Consider the following 20,262-nt stretch of genomic DNA (forward strand, 5'->3'; position numbering starts at 1 on the left):
GCTAAGGACTGAGGGCCCTAACATTAAAACCACTTCCTTGTTTCTACACTCACTGTCCATCTTATTAGCTGCTTTGTTAGCCTCCTTTCATGCTGTTCTTCAATGATCAGGACTCTCCCAGGACCACCACAAAGCAGGTATTATTTGGGTGCTAGTATGATGGAGTATTTAAACACCTCACTGTCACTGCTGGACTGAGAATAGTCCACCAACCAAAACACATCCAGCCTACAGCGCCCCGTGATCAGCGTCCTGTGACCACTGATGAAGGTCTACAAGATGACCAACTCAAACAGCAGCAATAGATGAGCGATCGTCTCTGACTTTACATCTACAAGGTGGACCCACTAGGTAGGAGTGTCTAATAGAGTGGACAGTATCCACTCATACCAGCACAACACACACTAACACACCACCACCATGTCATTGTCACTGCAGTGCTGAGAATGATCCACCACCTAAATAATACCTGGTCTGTAGTGGTCCTGTGGGGGTCCTGACCATTGAAGAACAGGGTGAAAGCAGGCTAGAAAGGTATGTAAAGAAACAGATGGACTACAGTCAGTCATTGTAGAACTACGAAGTGCTTCTATATGTAAGTGGAGCTGATAAAATGGACAGTGAGTGTAGAAACAAGAAGGTGGTGAATGTTATGGCTGATCAGTGTATGTTGATGTATATATAGATATGGCTATATTGGCCCAATTCAATGTCTGTCTGTCTATCAATCAATCAATCAATCAATCAATGGGTTACTCTCATGTATGCAAACTAGGTTCAGACTCACAGGTTGGTTGTAAGGCTTTGGCTCCGATGGGCGCATGTGAAGGTGGGCCATCATGGCCTGAAGACGCTCGCTCTCTTTGGCCAGCTGCAAGCAAACACACAAACACACACAGACACATGGTCACTAAGGTCAGTGTAGCAAAAAAAAATGCTGCCAGACAATCTAGTACCAGCATCAGTCATAAATATTCCACTTAGAGTGAGGGAGTCAGAATAGTGTAGACGATTCCCATTAACATAAACTGAAGCAATGTATTGAGGAAGAACATGTCTGGACCTGGACACCTTTTTGCAAGTGTGATTATGAATTTTGGTCCTTCAGTGTGTTTTCTTGAAGGGCCACAAATTTTCTGCCTTCAATCAACCACCGTTTAACAAAATAAACCTTCAACCCCTTCACCCAATAGCTGTATTATGTTGCTAAATAATTCCCTGCAGATTGTTTAGTAACTTTATTATTGAAAACTCCTCCCTTGTCCCTTTGGTCCTGTAGTACAGCGCTCCCCAACCTTTTCTGCACCACAGACTGGTTTTATATAAGATATAATTTCACGGACAAGCGGGGGTGGGAGGATTTAAAATAGAATAACAATAGAATGGAAAATCAGTGTGAATCTGTAACAAGACGCTGATCCTACCTAGTGGTGATTCGGGACAATAACACCACATAACAGAGTATTGGAAATGTAATTGATCTTGTAGCGATCTTCAATGATTTATTCTTTCTGTGTGGCCCCACGGCCCGGTGGTTGGGGACCACTGCTGTAGTATCTTTTGGTCCTGACCCCTTTATTGTTTATGTAAAATTTTTTCCCTGTATTTATTGTACTTCTTGTATTTATTTACTATGTACATTTGGTTATTTGCACTTGTGTTCTTTGTTGCACCCTGGTCCTGGTCCTGGAGGAACGTTATTCCATATCAATATGTTCTTAAATAAAGCTAAAAAAAGAATATAGGCTCTTGAACCTGAACTTGAATTACAGTGTTTCCTCGTTGAACAGTAGATCACAATTTGAAAAAAAAGTTGGGACAGTATGGACTCCTTCTTCCAACGTAAAAATAAATAAATAAATAAATACAGTGTTTCTTACATTTACTTTGCCTTTTATTTCATTGCAGACAGTATGAACCCAAGATATGTCATGATTTGTCTGGTCAAGTTGGGACGGTAAAGCATTTACCACTCTGTAACATTGTCATTTCTTCTCACAGCATTTAAAAGAGTGATTAAGTGTTTCAGGTGTGTCCCATTTCTCCTGCAAACACGTCTTAAGGTGTGCAGGAGTACGGACTCTGTGGCAGGCCAATTTAGGAATGGATGGATATTAACAAATGAAATGAAGCTGATCTGCAATGAAATCAAAGTAAATGTAAGAAACAAAGTTTAATTTTTTATTTATTGCATTTATACTGTCCCAACTTTTACTGATTTGAGGTTGGACCATTATATAACCTTATTATTTATTACGCGCTGTTCAATACGCTTACATACAAAACTAACTAAATAAATCCCGCTATAATAACCTTTCCATCTGTATTCCACTCTTGGCATGCTAGTTCTCTTTGCCACACGCCAGTCTGTTTATTTGCCCATTAGCTGATCTGTGCAATAAGCCGCTTAACTAAACGGTGGAAAAATCGAGCTTGTAAGTGCTGTCTGGGCGGCCAGGATTGCCCTCGGTGGCACCGGTGCTTGGTTTTCGAGGGGATCTGAAATGCAAGGCAGACGTCTCGTTGCGCTCTGTATACCCGACGCCTGGCAGGCCTGCTGTGCTGTTTGGGGATAGTAGGCACGTGAGGCGGAAGGATCGAGAGGTGGAAAGGGGAGTCCTGATCGAAAGATGCAGGTCCGGAGGTGGGCTAATGGAGAGAAAACACCAGGCTCTTGGCGCTGACAGGTTGCCTCGCTCGTGTCGCCGGGTATTAACGTCTGCGAGTGTGTGTTTTATTTTTCCTTTAGCCAGGAGGTTTTCCCTTAACGTGACCTAATGGGTTGTCAGTGCGGCGACGTCGCCACACACTCCTCAGACTCCACACACGCTGACAGGAGATTGCATCAAACCAGTGAGTTTGATGCTCGCTAAACGCTTGACTGAAAGCTAGATGGATGCATATGAGCAGTTGGTTTAACCTGGAGGAAGATTTTTTTTGGCAGAGCCCGGTGAGTTTGCCCTTTTTGGTTCCCCTAAACCGTGTTCTATGTGAAATCTACGTGAAAAAACGACTCATGACTCAAAAAATGACTTTCAAACAACAAAAGTCTATCTACTGTGTTAACATTAGTTAGGTGTGACACTGAACCCGTCTTTTACATGTGACAATTAACCCGTTTTGGCCGTCTTAACCCACAACGCACGCAATGGGTAAACATTGCAGCCAGATTCCGGCGTAGTGATGAAGCGTTGCTCCCTACTCCCTACACAGTTCACTTCATTTGAACATTTTCGTTACCTTTGGATTGGAATCTCACTTAAAATAGTAGAATACCCTACGTAGTGCACTTCACAGGAACAACTGGGTGAATGGGATGCTCCTAAAGAATTGGCGCTAATGGTTGAAAGAGCGCTTTCTGAATCAATCAGACCTTCTGATTATAATTGTTAGTAAGAAATGCTGGTATTTGCATTTATTCAGTTTGCGTCACACACATGATGTGTCGATGAAACGCTCGATTGGCTTTCTAACGAGTTCGTGTTTTACTTCACAACCAGGAAAAGTTTGGAGGTTTTTAATTAAGCACATTTACAAAATAACGGATTATATTCCTAAGGGGACACACGGTTATAAATTTCATAGCATCTGGAAGAACATAAGCTAAGGTAAGCAGTGGTTATGATTTTTTTTGCTGTGTTTTGGATTTGGGCCGCTGTGCCGTGATTTATCGACCGCTTCTGTTTTGCAATGAAAACAAAACGTATCAGTTTAAGCTTTTAACTGGTACCTACTTGTTACGGAAATTACATTCATTTGCACAATGACTAGGAAAGTAAAGGCACTAAGTAAAACGGCAAAATACAGTTGCTAATAATTTTGAACTCTAGCCCAAAGACTCGTGACTTGACTCGTATTTTGTGACTTGTGAACATCTCTGGTTCTTGCATATACAGTGGGGCCAAAAAGTATTTAGTCAGCCACTGATTGTGCAAGTTCTCCTACTTAGAAAGATGAGAGAGGTCTGTAATTTTCATCATAGGTACACTTCAACTATGAGAGACAAAATGAGAAAAAAAAATCCAGGAAATCACATTGTAGGATTTTTAAAGAATTTATTTGTAAATTATGGTGGAAAATAAGTATTTGGTCAATAACAGAAGTTCAACTCAATACTTTGTAACATAACCTTTGTTGGCAATGACGGAGGTCAAACGTTTCCTGTAAGTCTTCACCAGGTTTGCACACACTGTAGCTGGTATTTTGGCCCATTCCTCCATGCAGATCTCCTCTAGAGCAGTGATGTTTCAGATGGTCCTGGACATGTACTGGCTTAAGCAGGGGGACACGCCTGGCACTGCAGGATTTGAGTCCCTCTCGGCGTAGTGTGTTACTGATGGTAGCCTTTGTTACTTTGGTCCCAGCTCTCTGCAGGTCATTCATCAGGTCCCTCCGTGTAGTTCTGGGATTTTTGCTCACCGTTCTCATGATCATTTTGACCCCACGGGATGAGATCTTGCGTGGGGCCCCAGATCGAGGGAGATTATCAATGGTCTTGTATGTCTTCCATTTTCTTACAATTGCTCCCACAGTTGATTTATTCACACCAACCTGCTTGCCTATTGTAGATTCACTCTTCCCAGCCTGGTGAAGGTCTACAATTTTCTTCCTGGTGTCCTTCGACAGCTCTTTGGTCTTGGCCATGGTTGAGTTTGGAGTCTGACTGTTTGAGGCTGTGGACAGGTGTCTTTTATACAGATAACAAGGTCAAACAGGTGCCATTAATACAGGTAACGAGTGGAGGACAGAAGAGCTTCTTAAAGAAGAAGTTACAGGTCTGTGAGAGCCAGAAATCTTGCTTGTTTGTTATTGACCAAATACTTATTTTCCACCATAATTTACAAATAAATTCTTTAAAAATCCTACAATGTGATTTCCTGGATTTTTTCCTCATTTTGTCTCTCATAGTTGAAGTGTACCTATGATGAAAATTACAGACCTCTCTCATCTTTCTAAGTAGGAGAACTTGCACAATCAGTGGCTGACTAAATACTTTTTGGCCCCACTGTACGAGGGATCTTCAATAAGTTTTCGCACTTTTATATTTTCATTCAAAACAGTGAGGAAGGGGGGGGGGGGGGGGGGAGTAGTAATCGGTCGTGTCTGAGTGACCGAGAGAGAGCTTATAGTCCGGATTTAGCACCATCTGATTTCCACCTTTTTGATCCGCCACAAGAAGCTTTAAGGGGAAAAAGATTTTCATGTGATGATGATGTGAAAGCAGCGCTAAGTTCCCAACTAGGGCTGGCTCGATAACACATTTTTTATGTCCGATACTGATACTGCAAATTGAGTATCTAAAGGAATAAATACAGAACCTAAAACATCACACTTATGCAAAACTGCTGTTTAAATTTTCACTTTTACACACAGAACATTTAGCAGCATTTTTGGCTTGTTTAACAGCACCGTACAAACATTTAAAATACGTGACACATCTCGCTTTATGGCGTGTCGTCCAAAGTGTCTACAATTGGAAGTTGTGAATGTCAATCGAACGTGATGGACCAATTAATTGACGCAGAGTTTGGTTGAGATTTTCTGTTAAAGTTCTGTCACGTTTTTAGATTATTAGACCCTGCTGGATTTTGAAGAGGACGTCTGTGGCTAAACGGGAAACGGTGTAGTTTGTTTTATTTCATAACACTAATGGATTAATCGTTGAGGATGTGAGAGATCTCCAAGCCGGGACAAGATAGGTTTTCTTTATCTCAGGTTGAGTGATTTATCATTTATAAAGCAATATTTAGATGAGTTGTAGATCAGTGGCACATGTTAATGATGTCATTAAAATGAACCTTGTTACGGCAGTTGCTGAGTGAGCTGGCAATAAACGGCACTCAGTTGGAACGTATCTTCGTGGGTTATTTGCTTTACACACAAACAATGGCCTTATTTACATTAAGTGTTATTTGGGCCAATATCGGACTGGTACCGATACAGAGTATCGGATCGGTGCCAGCCCCATTCTCAACCAAAAACATTTTTTTTGCTGATGGCATTAAAACATTGGCACGATGCTGGAAAAATGCATCGGAAGGTAACTAGAAAATTGACGTCGTTTGTTTTTGAAATTCTTGATAAATAGAGTTAAAAAAGTGCGGAAACTTTTTGAAGAACTTTGTAATGTACAGTGTATCACAAAAGTGAGTACACCCCTCACATTTCTGCAGATATTTAAGTATATCTTTTCATGGGACAACACTGACAAAATGACACTTTGACACAATGAAAAGTAGTCTGTGTGCAGCTTATATAACAGTGTAAATTTATTCTTCCCTCAAAATAACTCAATATACAGCCATTAATGTCTAAACCACCGGCAACAAAAGTGAGTACACCCCTTAGTGAAAGTTCCTGAAGTGTCAATATTTTGTGTGGCCACCATTATTTCCCAGAACTGCTTTAACTCTCCTGGGCATGGAGTTTACCAGAGCTTCACAGGTTGCCACTGGAATGCTTTTCCACTCCTCCATGACGACATCACGGAGCTGGCGGATATTCGAGACTTTGCGCTCCTCCACCTTCCGCTTGAGGATGCCCCAAAGATGTTCTATTGGGTTTAGGTCTGGAGACATGCTTGGCCAGTCCATCACCTTTACCCTCAGCCTCTTCAATAAAGCAGTGGTCGTCTTAGAGGTGTGTTTGGGGTCATTATCATGCTGGAACACTGCCCTGCGACCCAGTTTCCGGAGGGAGGGGATCATGCTCTGCTTCAGTATTTCACAGTACATATTGGAGTTCATGTGTCCCTCAATGAAATGTAACTCCCCAACACCTGCTGCACTCATGCAGCCCCAGACCATGGCATTCCCACCACCATGCTTGACTGTAGGCATGACACACTTATCTTTGTACTCCTCACCTGATTGCCGCCACACATGCTTAAGACCATCTGAACCAAACAAATTAATCTTGGTCTCATCAGACCATAGGACATGGTTCCAGTAATCCATGTCCTTTGTTGACATGTCTTCAGCAAACTGTTTGCGGGCTTTCTTGTGTAGAGACTTCAGAAGAGGCTTCCTTCTGGGGTGACAGCCATGCAGACCAATTTGATGTAGTGTGCGGCGTATGGTCTGAGCACTGACAGGCTGACCCCCCACCTTTTCAATCTCTGCAGCAATGCTGACAGCACTCCTGCGCCTATCTTTCAAAGACAGCAGTTGGATGTGACGCTGAGCACGTGCACTCAGTTTCTATGGACGACCAACGCGAGGTCTGTTCTGAGTGGACCCTGCTCTTTTAAAACGCTGGATGATCTTGGCCACTGTGCTGCAGCTCAGTTTCAGGGTGTTGGCAATCTTCTTGTAGCCTTGGCCATCTTCATGTAGCGCAACAATTCGTCTTTTAAGATCCTCAGAGAGTTCTTTGCCATGAGGTGCCATGTTGGAACTTTCAGTGACCAGTATGAGCGAGTGTGAGAGCTGTACTACTAAATTGAACACACCTGCTCCCTATGCACACCTGAGACCTAGTAACACTAACAAATCACATGACATTTTGGAGGGAAAATGACAAGCAGTGCTCAATTTGGACATTTAGGGGTGTAGTCTCTTAGGGGTGTACTCACTTTTGTTGCCGGTGGTTTAGACATTAATGGCTGTATATTGAGTTATTTTGAGGGAAGAATAAATTTACACTGTTATATAAGCTGCACACAGACTACTTTTCATTGTGTCAAAGTGTCATTTTGTCAGTGTTGTCCCATGAAAAGATATACTTAAATATCTGCAGAAATGTGAGGGGTGTACTCACTTTTGTGATACACTGTAGATAATTCAAAATTTTTACTCAAATACCCAAGTAAATGAGTAAAAACCATGCAGACATGAGAAGAACATGCAAATTCCACACAGAAAGGACCCGGACCGCTCCACCTGGGGATCGAACCCAGGACCTTCTTGCTGTGAGGCGGCAGTGCTACCCGCCAAGCCATTGTGCCGCCCGGTTTAGGACAACCTCTATATTTGTTATATGTACTGTATATATCAGGTGTGTGTGAGTATATCTAACCTGTATCTCCAGCTGCTGAACCACCTGCATCTGCACTCGACACTGGGCTGTACTGCGGTCATCCAAGGCATGTTCGCTGTTGAGGTGCCTGAAAGAAGAGAAAAGAAGCTTGACCCTCATGTTTTATTTACTATTCGGCGGCTCGACCCACTGACTCTGGACATAACTCGCTTTTCTTGTTGTAAGGATTTATCGGTTGATCTCCACGCTGATCTGAGATCTGTGTGTGTGTGTGTGTGTAACAGGGATTACGTTAACATTTCAACCACTTAAAAATAAGTCCAAATCTTAAAATCTTAGAATATATTTATTGATTTATTTTTCTTAGACCTAAACCTTTCCCTAAACTCAACATAATTTAAATTTTCTATTTGTCCAACCTTTTTCCCCCTAATATAGTCGTGTCCAATTACCCCGATTGCATCCTCCACTGATTCAACCATCCACCGATGACCGAGAACGCTTCTGAACTGACACACGCCCCCTCCGACACGTGCTCGGTACAGACGGCATTTTTCACCCGCACAAGTTGAGTTCATATACCGATCAGCACTGTGCACGGAGGGCCACACCCCCATCAGCCCTGTGCAGGCGCCATCAATCAGCCATCAGGGGCCTCAGTTGCACCAGTTATGAGGACCCATGATCCGACTTGCCCCTAACCCTATGAACAACAGGCCAATCGTTGTCTATGCAGCCGCCCAGCCCAGCCGGATGGCAGAGATGAGATTCGATACGATGTATTCGAAAACCCAGCTCTGGTGTGCTAGTGTATTTTACCACTGCGCCACCTGAGCGACTTAATCACATAATTTTATTTCTAAGTTAGTTAACCTTTTTTTTTTTTATTATGAATTCTTGTTTTTAAAACCTGAAAATGATATTATTTAGTCGATCATTCATTTTCATTACCAAGGCTGTATCTTGGTCTGGGTTGCAGTAACTTAGGTGCGGTGCAGTAACACAGCCCAGACAAGATGCCAATCCATTTTGGGGCCTCAGCCACCCTGGACACCCCACCAATCCCCAGATATTGGCAGTAATTTTTCTAAGTAGATGCCCGAATGTTTGATTCCAATCTTGGATCCCACCAAATCCCCCAAATCTCAATCCAGTCGAGCGTCTGTGGGATGTGCTGGACGAATAAGTCCGATCCATGGAGGCCCTCGGGTCTAATGGAGTCCGTGCCTCGACGGGTCAGGGCCGTTTTGGCAGCAAAAAGGGGATCAATACAATACTAGGAAGGTGGTCATAATGTTATGCCTACATAATACAGTTTTGTTTTATTGATAGATCTGACCATAATGCCGTCACTTCCTAACCAGAGAGAAGAACCATTATCAGGATTTGTTACTAAGATCTCCTGGCTGACGGTCGCACCACCCAGAAGCCGAAAGTCATATTTAGTATCGTTCCAATTGACGATGTGAAACTTGGAACATGTTGATCCGAGCAGTAAACGCGAGTTAAATACAACAGATACGACCTCGAAACCGCACTGTAACTCTATCCACTCATGTACATGAAAATGTAAATATAGCTCAGGGCTTAGGGTAAAACCTGCCAGCACGCCGAGGCATCTTTCGCCGGCACATCTGCGCAGATCTACGAGTCTACCGTCTGCCTTCGTTTAACGTCCACACAAACACGCGCACCCGCGTACACAAACACGCACAGTTTTTAGAGCTGCCGAGGAGACGGATCGGGGCGTGTAGGGTGTGTGTTTAGTGCGGCAGCCTGACAACACACACAAACACGAGGTCGCATCCAAGCCAGGACGTCCCGGGCCAAGCATGACTTCATATAAACAAAGAGCCACATCAAAAATGCAGCCGCCAGATAGTTGATTATTTTCCCATTGGGAGACTAAGTGTGTGTGTGTGTGTGTGTGTGTATCCGAGCTGCCCTGGACTTGCTCCACAATAGTTCATTTCCACCCAGAGATTAAGTTTTCACTCTACATAGTATAAACTCTGTTTCCGCTATTGTATAAATACAAATAATATCAGGAGATGAAAGACTGTAGTATTGGTGGAGTGCTTTGTGTGTGTGTGTGTGTGGGTTGGGTGTGGTGGCATGTAACAATATAGTGCTGGATAATTGTTTTGGTATAAACACTACAGAGGAAATAAGCACACACACTTATAGGAATTTGAAACACTACAGACCAGTGTTTCTCAACTGGGTGGTGCCGCCCACTAGGGGGCCTCGGTGAGCCTAGAGTTGGATCTGCTGCAATTAAAAATAATCATACTGTGATCTCATAATAATCTATTTTAAAGTACCTACAGTATAGTCTAGGTTGAGTCTTTAAGAATGGACAAATGTGATTCGTCCATCTCAAAAGCACAGAGGTCAATGGATGGTGACTACGAATGGTTCTGATTCAGTTGTAGATCCAGATCCCGATTAAGCAGACCCAGGTGAGTTAACCAGAAGTAAACCCACTATGTCAACCAATTCAATTCATCAAATTTCACATGAGCAAGAGCCCTAGAGCTCAAGCACAAGAGCACCAGCCAGGGACTATGGGTTTGAGTCCCATCTGGGGTGTTTTGAAAGCAAATACCTGCCTGTTGCACTATCTGAGGGATCAAAACTGTTACTCGATTGCTCTTGTAGGGTCGTTGTAGCCTAGCGATTAAGGTACTGGACTAGTAACCGAAAGGCCGCTGGTTCAAGCCCCATAACTGCCAGGCTGCCACTGTTGGGTACTCAATTGTTTAGACAATATACTGTCACGGTACTGTAAGTCGCTTTGGATAAAAGCGTCTAAAAGTGTAAGAATAATATCATATTAATGAGGGCCAAGGGTTTGTTTATCTCTTTGCAAGGTCTTTAAGTATGGTAGACAAGTGGTCTTAGCCATATTCCCCAATTTAAACCCAATCTAAGATCTGTGGCAAGTTAAATTTGCTGTACACTAACTACAATATGCATGATTAAAACTATATACATTGATCAGCCATGACATTAAAACCTCCTCCTTGTTTCTATACTTACTGTCCATGCATGTTATCAGCTCCACTTACCATATAGAAGCACTTTGTAGTTCTACAATTACTGACTGTAGTCCATCTGTTTCTCTGCATGCTTTGTTACCCCTTTTCATGCTGTTCTTCAATAGTCAGGACCCCCACAGGACCACTACAGAGCAGGTATTATTTGGGTGGTGGATTATTCTCAGCACTGCAGTAACACTGACATGGTGGTGGTGTGTTAGTGTGTGTTGTGCTGGTATGAGTGAGATTTTAAACACCACTGAGAATAGTCCACCAACCAAAAACATCCAGCCAACAGCGCCCCATGGGCAGCGTCCTGTGACCACTGATGAAGGTCTAGAAGATGACCAACTCAAACAGCAGCAATAGACGAGCGATCGTCTCTGACTTTACATCTACAAGGTGGACCAACTAGGTAGGAGTGTCTAATAGAGTGGACAGTGAGTGGACATGCAGCAACGCTGCTGTGTCTGATCCACTCATACCAGCGCAACACACACTAACACACCGCCACCATTTCATTGTCACTGCAGTGCTGAGAATGATCCACCACCTAAATAATACCTGCTCTGTGGTGGTCCTGTGGGGGTCCTGACCATTGAAGAACAGGGTGAAAGCAGGCTAAAAAAGTATGTAGAGAAACAGATTGACTACAGTCAGTAATTGTAGAACTACAAAGTGTTTCTATATGGTAAGTGGAGCTGATAAAATGGACTGAGTGTAGAAACAAGGAGGTGGTTTTAATGTTATGGCTGATTGATATATATTGATATATATATATATATATATATTATATTATATATATATAATATTTCTTTAATAACTCTCCTTTATAATTCATTACAGCAAATTACACTGTGTTATTATTATTATTATAATAAAGAAGAGTTTAAAATGTCACAAGTGACCAAGTGTCACTCAGAAAAGCAATATAATTTCACAATTTAATTTTGTATTGTGAAAAAAATAATAATAATAAAAGAAAATCAGGCAGACCATGACCTCTATGAGTAAGATGTGGAATTAAATAATAAAAAAAAACACCTGGATATGATATCATTTGTTTTCAGTGAACAGTCAGTCAGTAAATCCAGCTCCCAATCACCGAACCTAGCCCGCAGACATCCAAGTCGTGTTTTTCTTCGCGGAGCAATCACGTACCTCTCCGAAGGAAAACAAACAGATGACATAGAGAAAATAAAGAGATGATGAGCTTAAAGAGCATAGAATAATAGAGGGATGAAGTCAGAGTAGATGGAAGTGGAGGGGTTTAGGGAGGGAAAGTTGGGAAAGAAAAAAAAAAGGCACGGTATTCCATACCCCAAAAACGCTTGCGAAAACACTTCGACAGACTGGATGCTAAACTGTAAATAACCCGAGCTGGCAGGACAGAGGCATGCTGGGAAAGATCATAAGGTCTCCCATCTATTCCAGTGAAAGGAAACAAACACCAGTTCACAACATACAACTTTCCACTGCTTTGTGTGTTCGCTTTAGCCATCTGCTTGGGTTCCAGTATCTGCTGATTCTAAGCAGTGTCTATGTACTTTTTATTTATTGATTTATTTATTTATTCATTTTTACAACCCCAAATCAGAAAAAGTTAAGACGGTATGGAAAATGCAAATAAAATAAAAATGCAGTGTTCCTTACATTTACTTTGACTTTTATTTCACTGATATTTCATGTTCTTCTTTCAGCTTAACTTCATTTTATTTGTTAATAAACCTCCATTCCTGCATTTCAGGCCTGCAACACATTCCATAAGAAGTTGGGATGGGGCAATTTAGGGCTAGCAATGAGCGGCGTCGACTTCTCTGGGCTCAGAGGCATCCAGGATGGACCATCACACAGCGGAAACGTGTATTGTGGTGAGATGAATCAGCATTTCAGGTCTTTTTTGAAAAAAATGTACGCCGTGTGCTCCGGACCAAAGATGAAAAGGACCTTCCAGACTGTTATCAGCAACAAGTCCAAAAGCCAGGGTCTGTCATGGTATGGGGCTGTGTCAGTGCCCTTGGCAAAGGTCATTTACACTTCTGTGATGGCGGCATTAACGCAGAAAAGATCTTAGAGCAACATGTGCTGCCTTCCAGACGTCGTCTTTTCCAGGGACGTCCATGCATATTTCAACAAGGCGATGCAAAACCACATGCTGCACACATTACAAAGGCATGGCTGTGGAAGAAGAGGGTACGGGTACTGGACTGGACTTCCTGCAGTCCTGACCTGTCCCCAATAGAGAATTTTGAAACGAAAAATGCGACGACAACCCCGTACTGTTGCACATCTTAACACGTGTTTGCAGGAAGAACGAGACAAAATAAAAGCTGAAACACAATCACTTGGTCTCCTCGGTGCCAAAACGTCTTTTAAGTGTGGTGAAAAGAAATCTCAACATTACCAAATGGTAAATGCTTCACTGTCCCAACTTTTTTTGCAATGTGTTGCAGGTCTGAAATGCAAGCATGGATGTTTATTAATAAATGAAATAAAGTTGAGCAGATAAAACATGAAATATCTCAGTTTCATTCTGTCTGCAATCAAATAAAAGTCAAAGTAAATGTAAGAAACTCTGTGTTCTTTTATTATTTGCATTTTCCATGCTGTCCCAACTTTTTCTGATTTGGGGTTGTATGTGGTATGCGGTTGTAGTAGTATGTGTCCTGTCAGAAGGACATCATAGATTTGTGGTTCCAGATTTAAATTGCCTGAGTGGCGCACCATGCTGCACAATGAGACGGGGGATAATGGAGATCGGTGCGTGACTCTCCATGCACAAAACGAATCCCCATATTAACTTGTGCAGGTGAAAAGATGTGGTTGGTACCGCAAATGTGTGACACTCTGCGGGAAATTTGTTCTAGGAACTCTGGTTTTATGCAAACTCATATACTGGTTCTCTATCCAGGGTGTATTCCAACCTTGGCCCATTGTTTCTAGGTAGGTTTCAACCTTTGGTGGTTATTGTTACCATGTAATTAATGTAAAGTGGTAAATCATTTAATTTTTAAATCGATTGGACGTCAAAGCACTTTATTATGTCATAACTTATTGTGTGCGAGGAGCCTGTAAGTCACATGACTTCCCACCTGCTGGGCAATATGACCCTGGCCCTGGGTCAGAGATTACAGAAGACCCCAGGAAAGAGAGTAATATAGAACCCTGACATGTCTGGACATGCCCCCCTCCTTGCTCCTTATGCTTAAGCTCCAGAAAGCATCCACTCTCCGGGGTCCCGGGCTTAATTCAGGGATTAGTTAATCCAGAGGGGAAATCCAGATCTTAAAAAATGCGAATCATCATCACACTTGCACATGCTTGAACTCCTTACTCACTTCACTGACTCATATCTGAAGAGCAAGGATCTACCAATCAAACACCTTGCCTTGCGGATTATTTCCTGTCTGAAGATTGTCGGGGGGAATTCCTAAAGGTGTCATGTCCAGATCGTTCCATTTTATACGCCAGGTGCTTCGTACCCATGTTTTAAAAACGTAAACTGTCCGGCGTCCAGACGTGGAGAGATTAACCAAAATCAATGACATCAGTCGGGCGCAGATAGCCGTTCTTCCCGTCTACATGAGCATGTTTCTGGTGTTACCAAGGCGTTAATAATAACACAAATAAATAATAATAATAATAATAAATAAATATCATAATAACACTAGAAATATATAAATAAATACATAAATAAAAATAAAAGAAAACAAAGAAATAAAACTACAATATATAACAAATAACACTAGAAATACATAAATAAAAATAAAACTAATAAATAAAACTATAATATATATATATATAATAACAAATAACAGTAGAAATATATAAATACATAATAAAAAAAAAAAAAAAAAAAAATATATATAATAACAAATATAATACAATATAATATAATATAATTATAACTCAAATATCATTATAACACTAAAAACATATAAATAAAATAAATACATAATTTAATAAAGAAAATAAAACAAATAATAAATTTAATATAATAGAATATAATTATAACTCAAATACCATAACACTAAAAATATATAAATAAATACATATATAAATAAAAAAAATTCACCTAAAAAAATCGTTCCATTTTATACATGCGCCAGGTGTTTCGTACCCATGTTTTAAAGAAGTAAACTGTCCGACGTCCAGACATGGACAGATTAACCAAAAACAATGACATCAGTCGGGCGCAGATAGCCGTTCTTCCCGTCTACGTGCACGATAAAACCATGAAACCATGATCTCACCCTTTGCTTACCCTCCTCTCTCCGAACCGAAAGACACACCACAGGCTTTATGGTAGATAATAAACAGTAGCCGGGTGCACCCCCCCCCAATCCCGCCAGAAAAATGAAATAAAAAAGACCCGACAATGAGGTACTGTTTACTCGTTTGGGATCTAAGCAGCCTTTACGATGACGAGGGAAAAGAAAGGGAAGTGCCAACAAAAGCCTTGAGTATTCTAACACATGTAGTCTCAACTCGCCAGAGAAAAATTTGAAGATCATTAAAGAGGTCGAGGGCAGGAGAGAGACAGCGAGAGGATGGGGATTAGCCGTGAAGGGGAGGTTTATCAAACTTGCTCTGGTCTAGCCAAAAAAAAAAAAGGAGACGCTACAAGTGGCAGCCAGCCAGATGGATCTATACTGACGAGAATATCGGGTAAGGAAATATACAGACACACGGAGGAGGGAGGAGTACTCCCCATGCTCTGATAGCGATTAATAAAATGGACCGCGGCGTGCCGGATTGACAGCGTTATCTCTCGCCCCCCTCCCCGTCTTCCTCTTCTTCTTTTTCCCCCTAACATCCCTTTCTCTGCATGCCCCGCGGCTGTGTGAAACGAGACACCGCGCAACCAAACAACAGCTTTGCTCTTAAAACTTTCCCAGACTCCCTTGCTCTTTGATGTTCGAGTCAGCAGCCGTCATCTCTCCGGCACCCCGGCCCCCGTCGCCCCCCTCGCTTAGCGCCGATCGTGCTTCTTAGGGGAAGATTTGAATAATGACCCGAAGGGGGCGGCGCTCCGATGCCAGAGGTTAAACCTCTGTATTTGAAGTATGGCAAAGTGGATGTCCTTTATAGGACGGCGATGGTTTGGTGGTTAGATTAAAAATAGGCTATTGATCAGGAGATCAAAAGGTCAGGGAGATAAGCCTCACAATCAAGCTGCCACTCTTGGAAGTTTGAAAAAGTTGACTGAATCTTAGCTGCTTTTGTTGTATGCTGGGTCAGTTGATACGTTGATGTTTAGGACACCTTAGGGGTAGATATCAAACACATTTAATGGTATATGTGAAGCTAGTTAGCCCACACTGCAATTAGATTAACACTAGACAAATAACACTAGAAATATATAAATAAATACATAAATAAAAATAAAAGAAAACAGAATTAAAACTACACTATATATATATATATATATATATATATATATATATATATATTTATGTAACACTAAGAATATATAAATAAATACATAAATAAAAAAAATGAAACAAATAAAACTATAATATATACAGTATATATATATAAAACAAATAAATAGTAACACCACAAATATATAAATAAAACATGAAATAAATAAAACAATTAATAAAAGAAAATAAAACAAATAAATAAATATATAATACATATAATATAATAACAGAATATAATTATAACTTAAATATCATTATAACACTAAAAATATATAAATAAATACATAAATAAATAAAAAAATTCACCTAAAATATATTATATAAACAATAAAAATATAATATTAACAAATAAATAATAAATATATAATATATCAATAAATAAAAAAATAAAACAAATAAATAAAAATATAATAATAAATATTATATAATAAAAAAATATAATAATAACACAAATAAATAATAATGCTAGAAATATATAAAAATACATAAACCAAAAATAAAATAAATAAATAAATAACACTACAAATATATAAATAATACATTAAAAATACAATAAAATAAAAAAATTAATTAAATTATTTAAAAAAATAATAATTATTATTATTTATATATATATATATATATATATATATATATACAGTGTATCACAAAAGTGAGTACACCCCTCACATTTCTGCAGATATTTAAGTATATCTTTTCATGGGACAACACTGACAAAATGACACTTTGACACAATGAAAAGTAGTCTGTGTGCAGCTTATATAACAGTGTACATTTATTCTTCCCTCAAAATAACTCAATATACAGCCATTAATGTCTAAACCACCGGCAACAAAAGTGAGTACACCCCTTAGTGAAAGTTCCTGAAGTGTCAATATTTTGTGTGGCCACCATTATTTCCCAGAACTGCCTTAACTCTCCTGGGCATGGAGTTTACCAGAGCTTCACAGGTTGCCACTGGAATGCTTTTCCACTCCTCCATGACGACATCACGGAGCTGGCGGATATTCGAGACTTTGCGCTCCTCCACCTTCCGCTTGAGGATGCCCCAAAGATGTTCTATTGGGTTTAGGTCTGGAGACATGCTTGGCCAGTCCATCACCTTTACCCTCAGCCTCTTCAATAAAGCAGTGGTCGTCTTAGAGGTGTGTTTGGGGTCATTATCATGCTGGAACACTGCCCTGCGACCCAGTTTCCGGAGGGAGGGGATCATGCTCTGCCTCAGTATTTCACAGTACATATTGGAGTTCATGTGTCCCTCAATGAAATGTAACTCCCCAACACCTGCTGCACTCATGCAGCCCCAGACCATGGCATTCCCACCACCATGCTTGACTGTAGGCATGACACACTTATCTTTGTACTCCTCACCTGATTGCCGCCACACATGCTTGAGACCATCTGAACCAAACAAATTAATCTTGGTCTCATCAGACCATCGGACATGGTTCCAGTAATCCATGTCCTTTGTTGACATGTCTTCAGCAAACTGTTTGCGGGCTTTCTTGTGTAGAGACTTCAGAAGAGGCTTCCTTCTGTGGTGACAGCCATGCAGACCAATTTGATGTAGTGTGCGGCGTATGGTCTGAGCACTGACAGGCTGACCCCCCACCTTTTCAATCTCTGCAGCAATGCTGACAGCACTCCTGCGCCTATCTTTCAAAGACAGCAGTTGGATGTGACGCTGAGCACGTGCACTCAGCTTCTTTGGACGACCAACGCGAGGTCTGTTCTGAGTGGACCCTGCTCTTTTAAAACGCTGGATGATCTTGGCCACTGTGCTGCATCTCAGTTTCAGGGTGTTGGCAATCTTCTTGTAGCCTTGGCCATCTTCATGTAGCACAACAATTCGTCTTTTAAGATCCTCAGAGAGTTATTTGCCATGAGGTGCCATGTTGGAACTTTCAGTGACCAGTATGAGAGAGTGTGAGAGCTGTACTACTAAATTGAACACACCTGCTCCCTATGCACACCTGAGACCTAGTAACACTAACAAATCACATGACATTTTGGAGGGAAAATGACAAGCAGTGCTCAATTTGGACATTTAGGGGTGTAGTCTCTTAGGGGTGTACTCACTTTTGTTGCCGGTGGTTTAGACATTAATGGCTGTATATTGAGTTATTTTGAGGGAAGAATAAATTTACACTGTTATATAAGCTGCACACAGACTACTTTTCATTGTGTCAAAGTGTCATTTTGTCAGTGTTGTCCCATGAAAAGATATACTTAAATATCTGCAGAAATGTGAGGGGTGTACTCACTTTTGTGATACACTGTATATATATATATATATATATATATATATATATATATATATATATATATATATATATATATATATAAAGCACAAATAAATAACAAAAAAATCATAATTAAATTTCAGCATTTTCCACCCTTTTCCAACATAAAGCCTAACGTTTGATTTAATATCATAGGTCGTCCTTTTTTATTATCATACATTAAAAGATATCCAATATTCCATTACTTTATTAGGATCATCTCTAGACCTGCCCATTAATAATAAATAAATAATAAATAAATGAAGTTAAAGCATTTCAGTGAGGAAGTGAGAAGTTAGGAAAGTAATTTATAGATGGCAGGAGAGAAAAGAAAGAAGAAAATAAAGACCCGGAGAAGATCCGCAGGCCTCTAGGGCAGTGCAGTGAGTCGCCCTGGTATGACAGGCGGACGTGTCAGTCCTCTTCCGCTGTGAAGTCTCATTATTTTAACACACAAAGACAACGGCACTGTTTACAGCCCGGTACTGACTCTGATCTCCCTCTGCCTTTATCTTTCCAAACCCCCCCCATCCCTAAAGATTGCACATCCACGGCACTCGGAAAGAACCAGGCTTGGAAAGAATACAAAAAAAAAAAGCCAAAGAGAGAAAGAAAGAAAGAAAGAAATGAATAAGAGCAGAAGAGCAGAGGGAGCTTCCTTTTTGATGTCTTTGCTAGCATCCGAGAAACAAAGGGCTCTAATTGTAAATGAGCTAATTAAGTAAGCGGCTAACGAAGCGTGAAAACAATTTGCCTGACCCGACGGAGGGACGCTGGGATGGAGGGAGAAGGAGGGATGGGAGCGGGGAGTTAATCAGGGTCTGGCGGCTTTGAGGAGATGCAGGCGGCTACCTGACAAGTCTCATACACACACACACACCCACACAAAGAGACGGAGCAACAGGAAGGAAAGGGGCTTTCAAGGGATATGTCACACTATGGATGCTCAGTAGGGCATGACTTCTGGACGTGTGCAGACTGGCTTTCTGCAGAGGGAGCATTAACTGCCCTTTCCCTTTTGGGGGAAAAAAGTCATAGAAGAAGTTGAAGTAAAACTAGAAGTAACCCCCCTTTAGTTGAGGGTTGTATCAAATATTTCAGTTGTACCAGATAAAAATTAACATCCATTAAGTGGCAGTTCAGCCAGACAAAACATTTTGTTAACGGTATACACTGATCAGCCTTAACATTAAAATCACCTCGTTTCTACACGCACTGTCTATTTTATCAGCTACACTTACCATATAGAAGCACTTTGTAGTTCTACAATTACTGACTGTAGTCCATCTGTTTCCATCTGCATGCTTTGTTAGCCGTCTTTCACCCTGTTCTTTAATGGTCAGGACTCTCCCAGGACCACCACAGAGTAGGTATTATTTAGGTGGTGGATCATTCTGAGCACTGCAGTGACACTGACATGGTGGTGGTGTGTTAGTGTGTGTTGTGCTGTCACTGCTGGACTGAGAATAGTCCACCAACCAAAAAGTATCCAGCCAACAGCAGCCCGTGAGCAGCATCCTGTGACCACGGATGAAG

The 20,262-nt window shown here is 41.0% G+C and overlaps 1 protein-coding gene across 1 annotated transcript in view; it reads right to left on the bottom strand.

Annotated features, from left to right (window-relative positions):
• The window catches only part of foxp4 (forkhead box P4), a 201,205-nt gene that overhangs the window by 26,325 nt on the left and 154,618 nt on the right, over positions 1-20,262 (bottom strand). Inside the window, exons 11-12 of the mRNA XM_062986129.1 lie at positions 8,017-8,104; positions 788-871 (exon numbers count right to left, since the gene is read on the bottom strand). Of these exons, the coding sequence (XP_062842199.1) occupies positions 788-871; positions 8,017-8,104 (172 nt within the window). The remainder of the gene's footprint in view (positions 1-787; positions 872-8,016; positions 8,105-20,262) is intronic.

Source organism: Trichomycterus rosablanca, chromosome 24, assembly GCF_030014385.1.
Source record: "Trichomycterus rosablanca isolate fTriRos1 chromosome 24, fTriRos1.hap1, whole genome shotgun sequence".
Classification (NCBI taxonomy): Eukaryota; Metazoa; Chordata; class Actinopteri; order Siluriformes; family Trichomycteridae; genus Trichomycterus; species Trichomycterus rosablanca.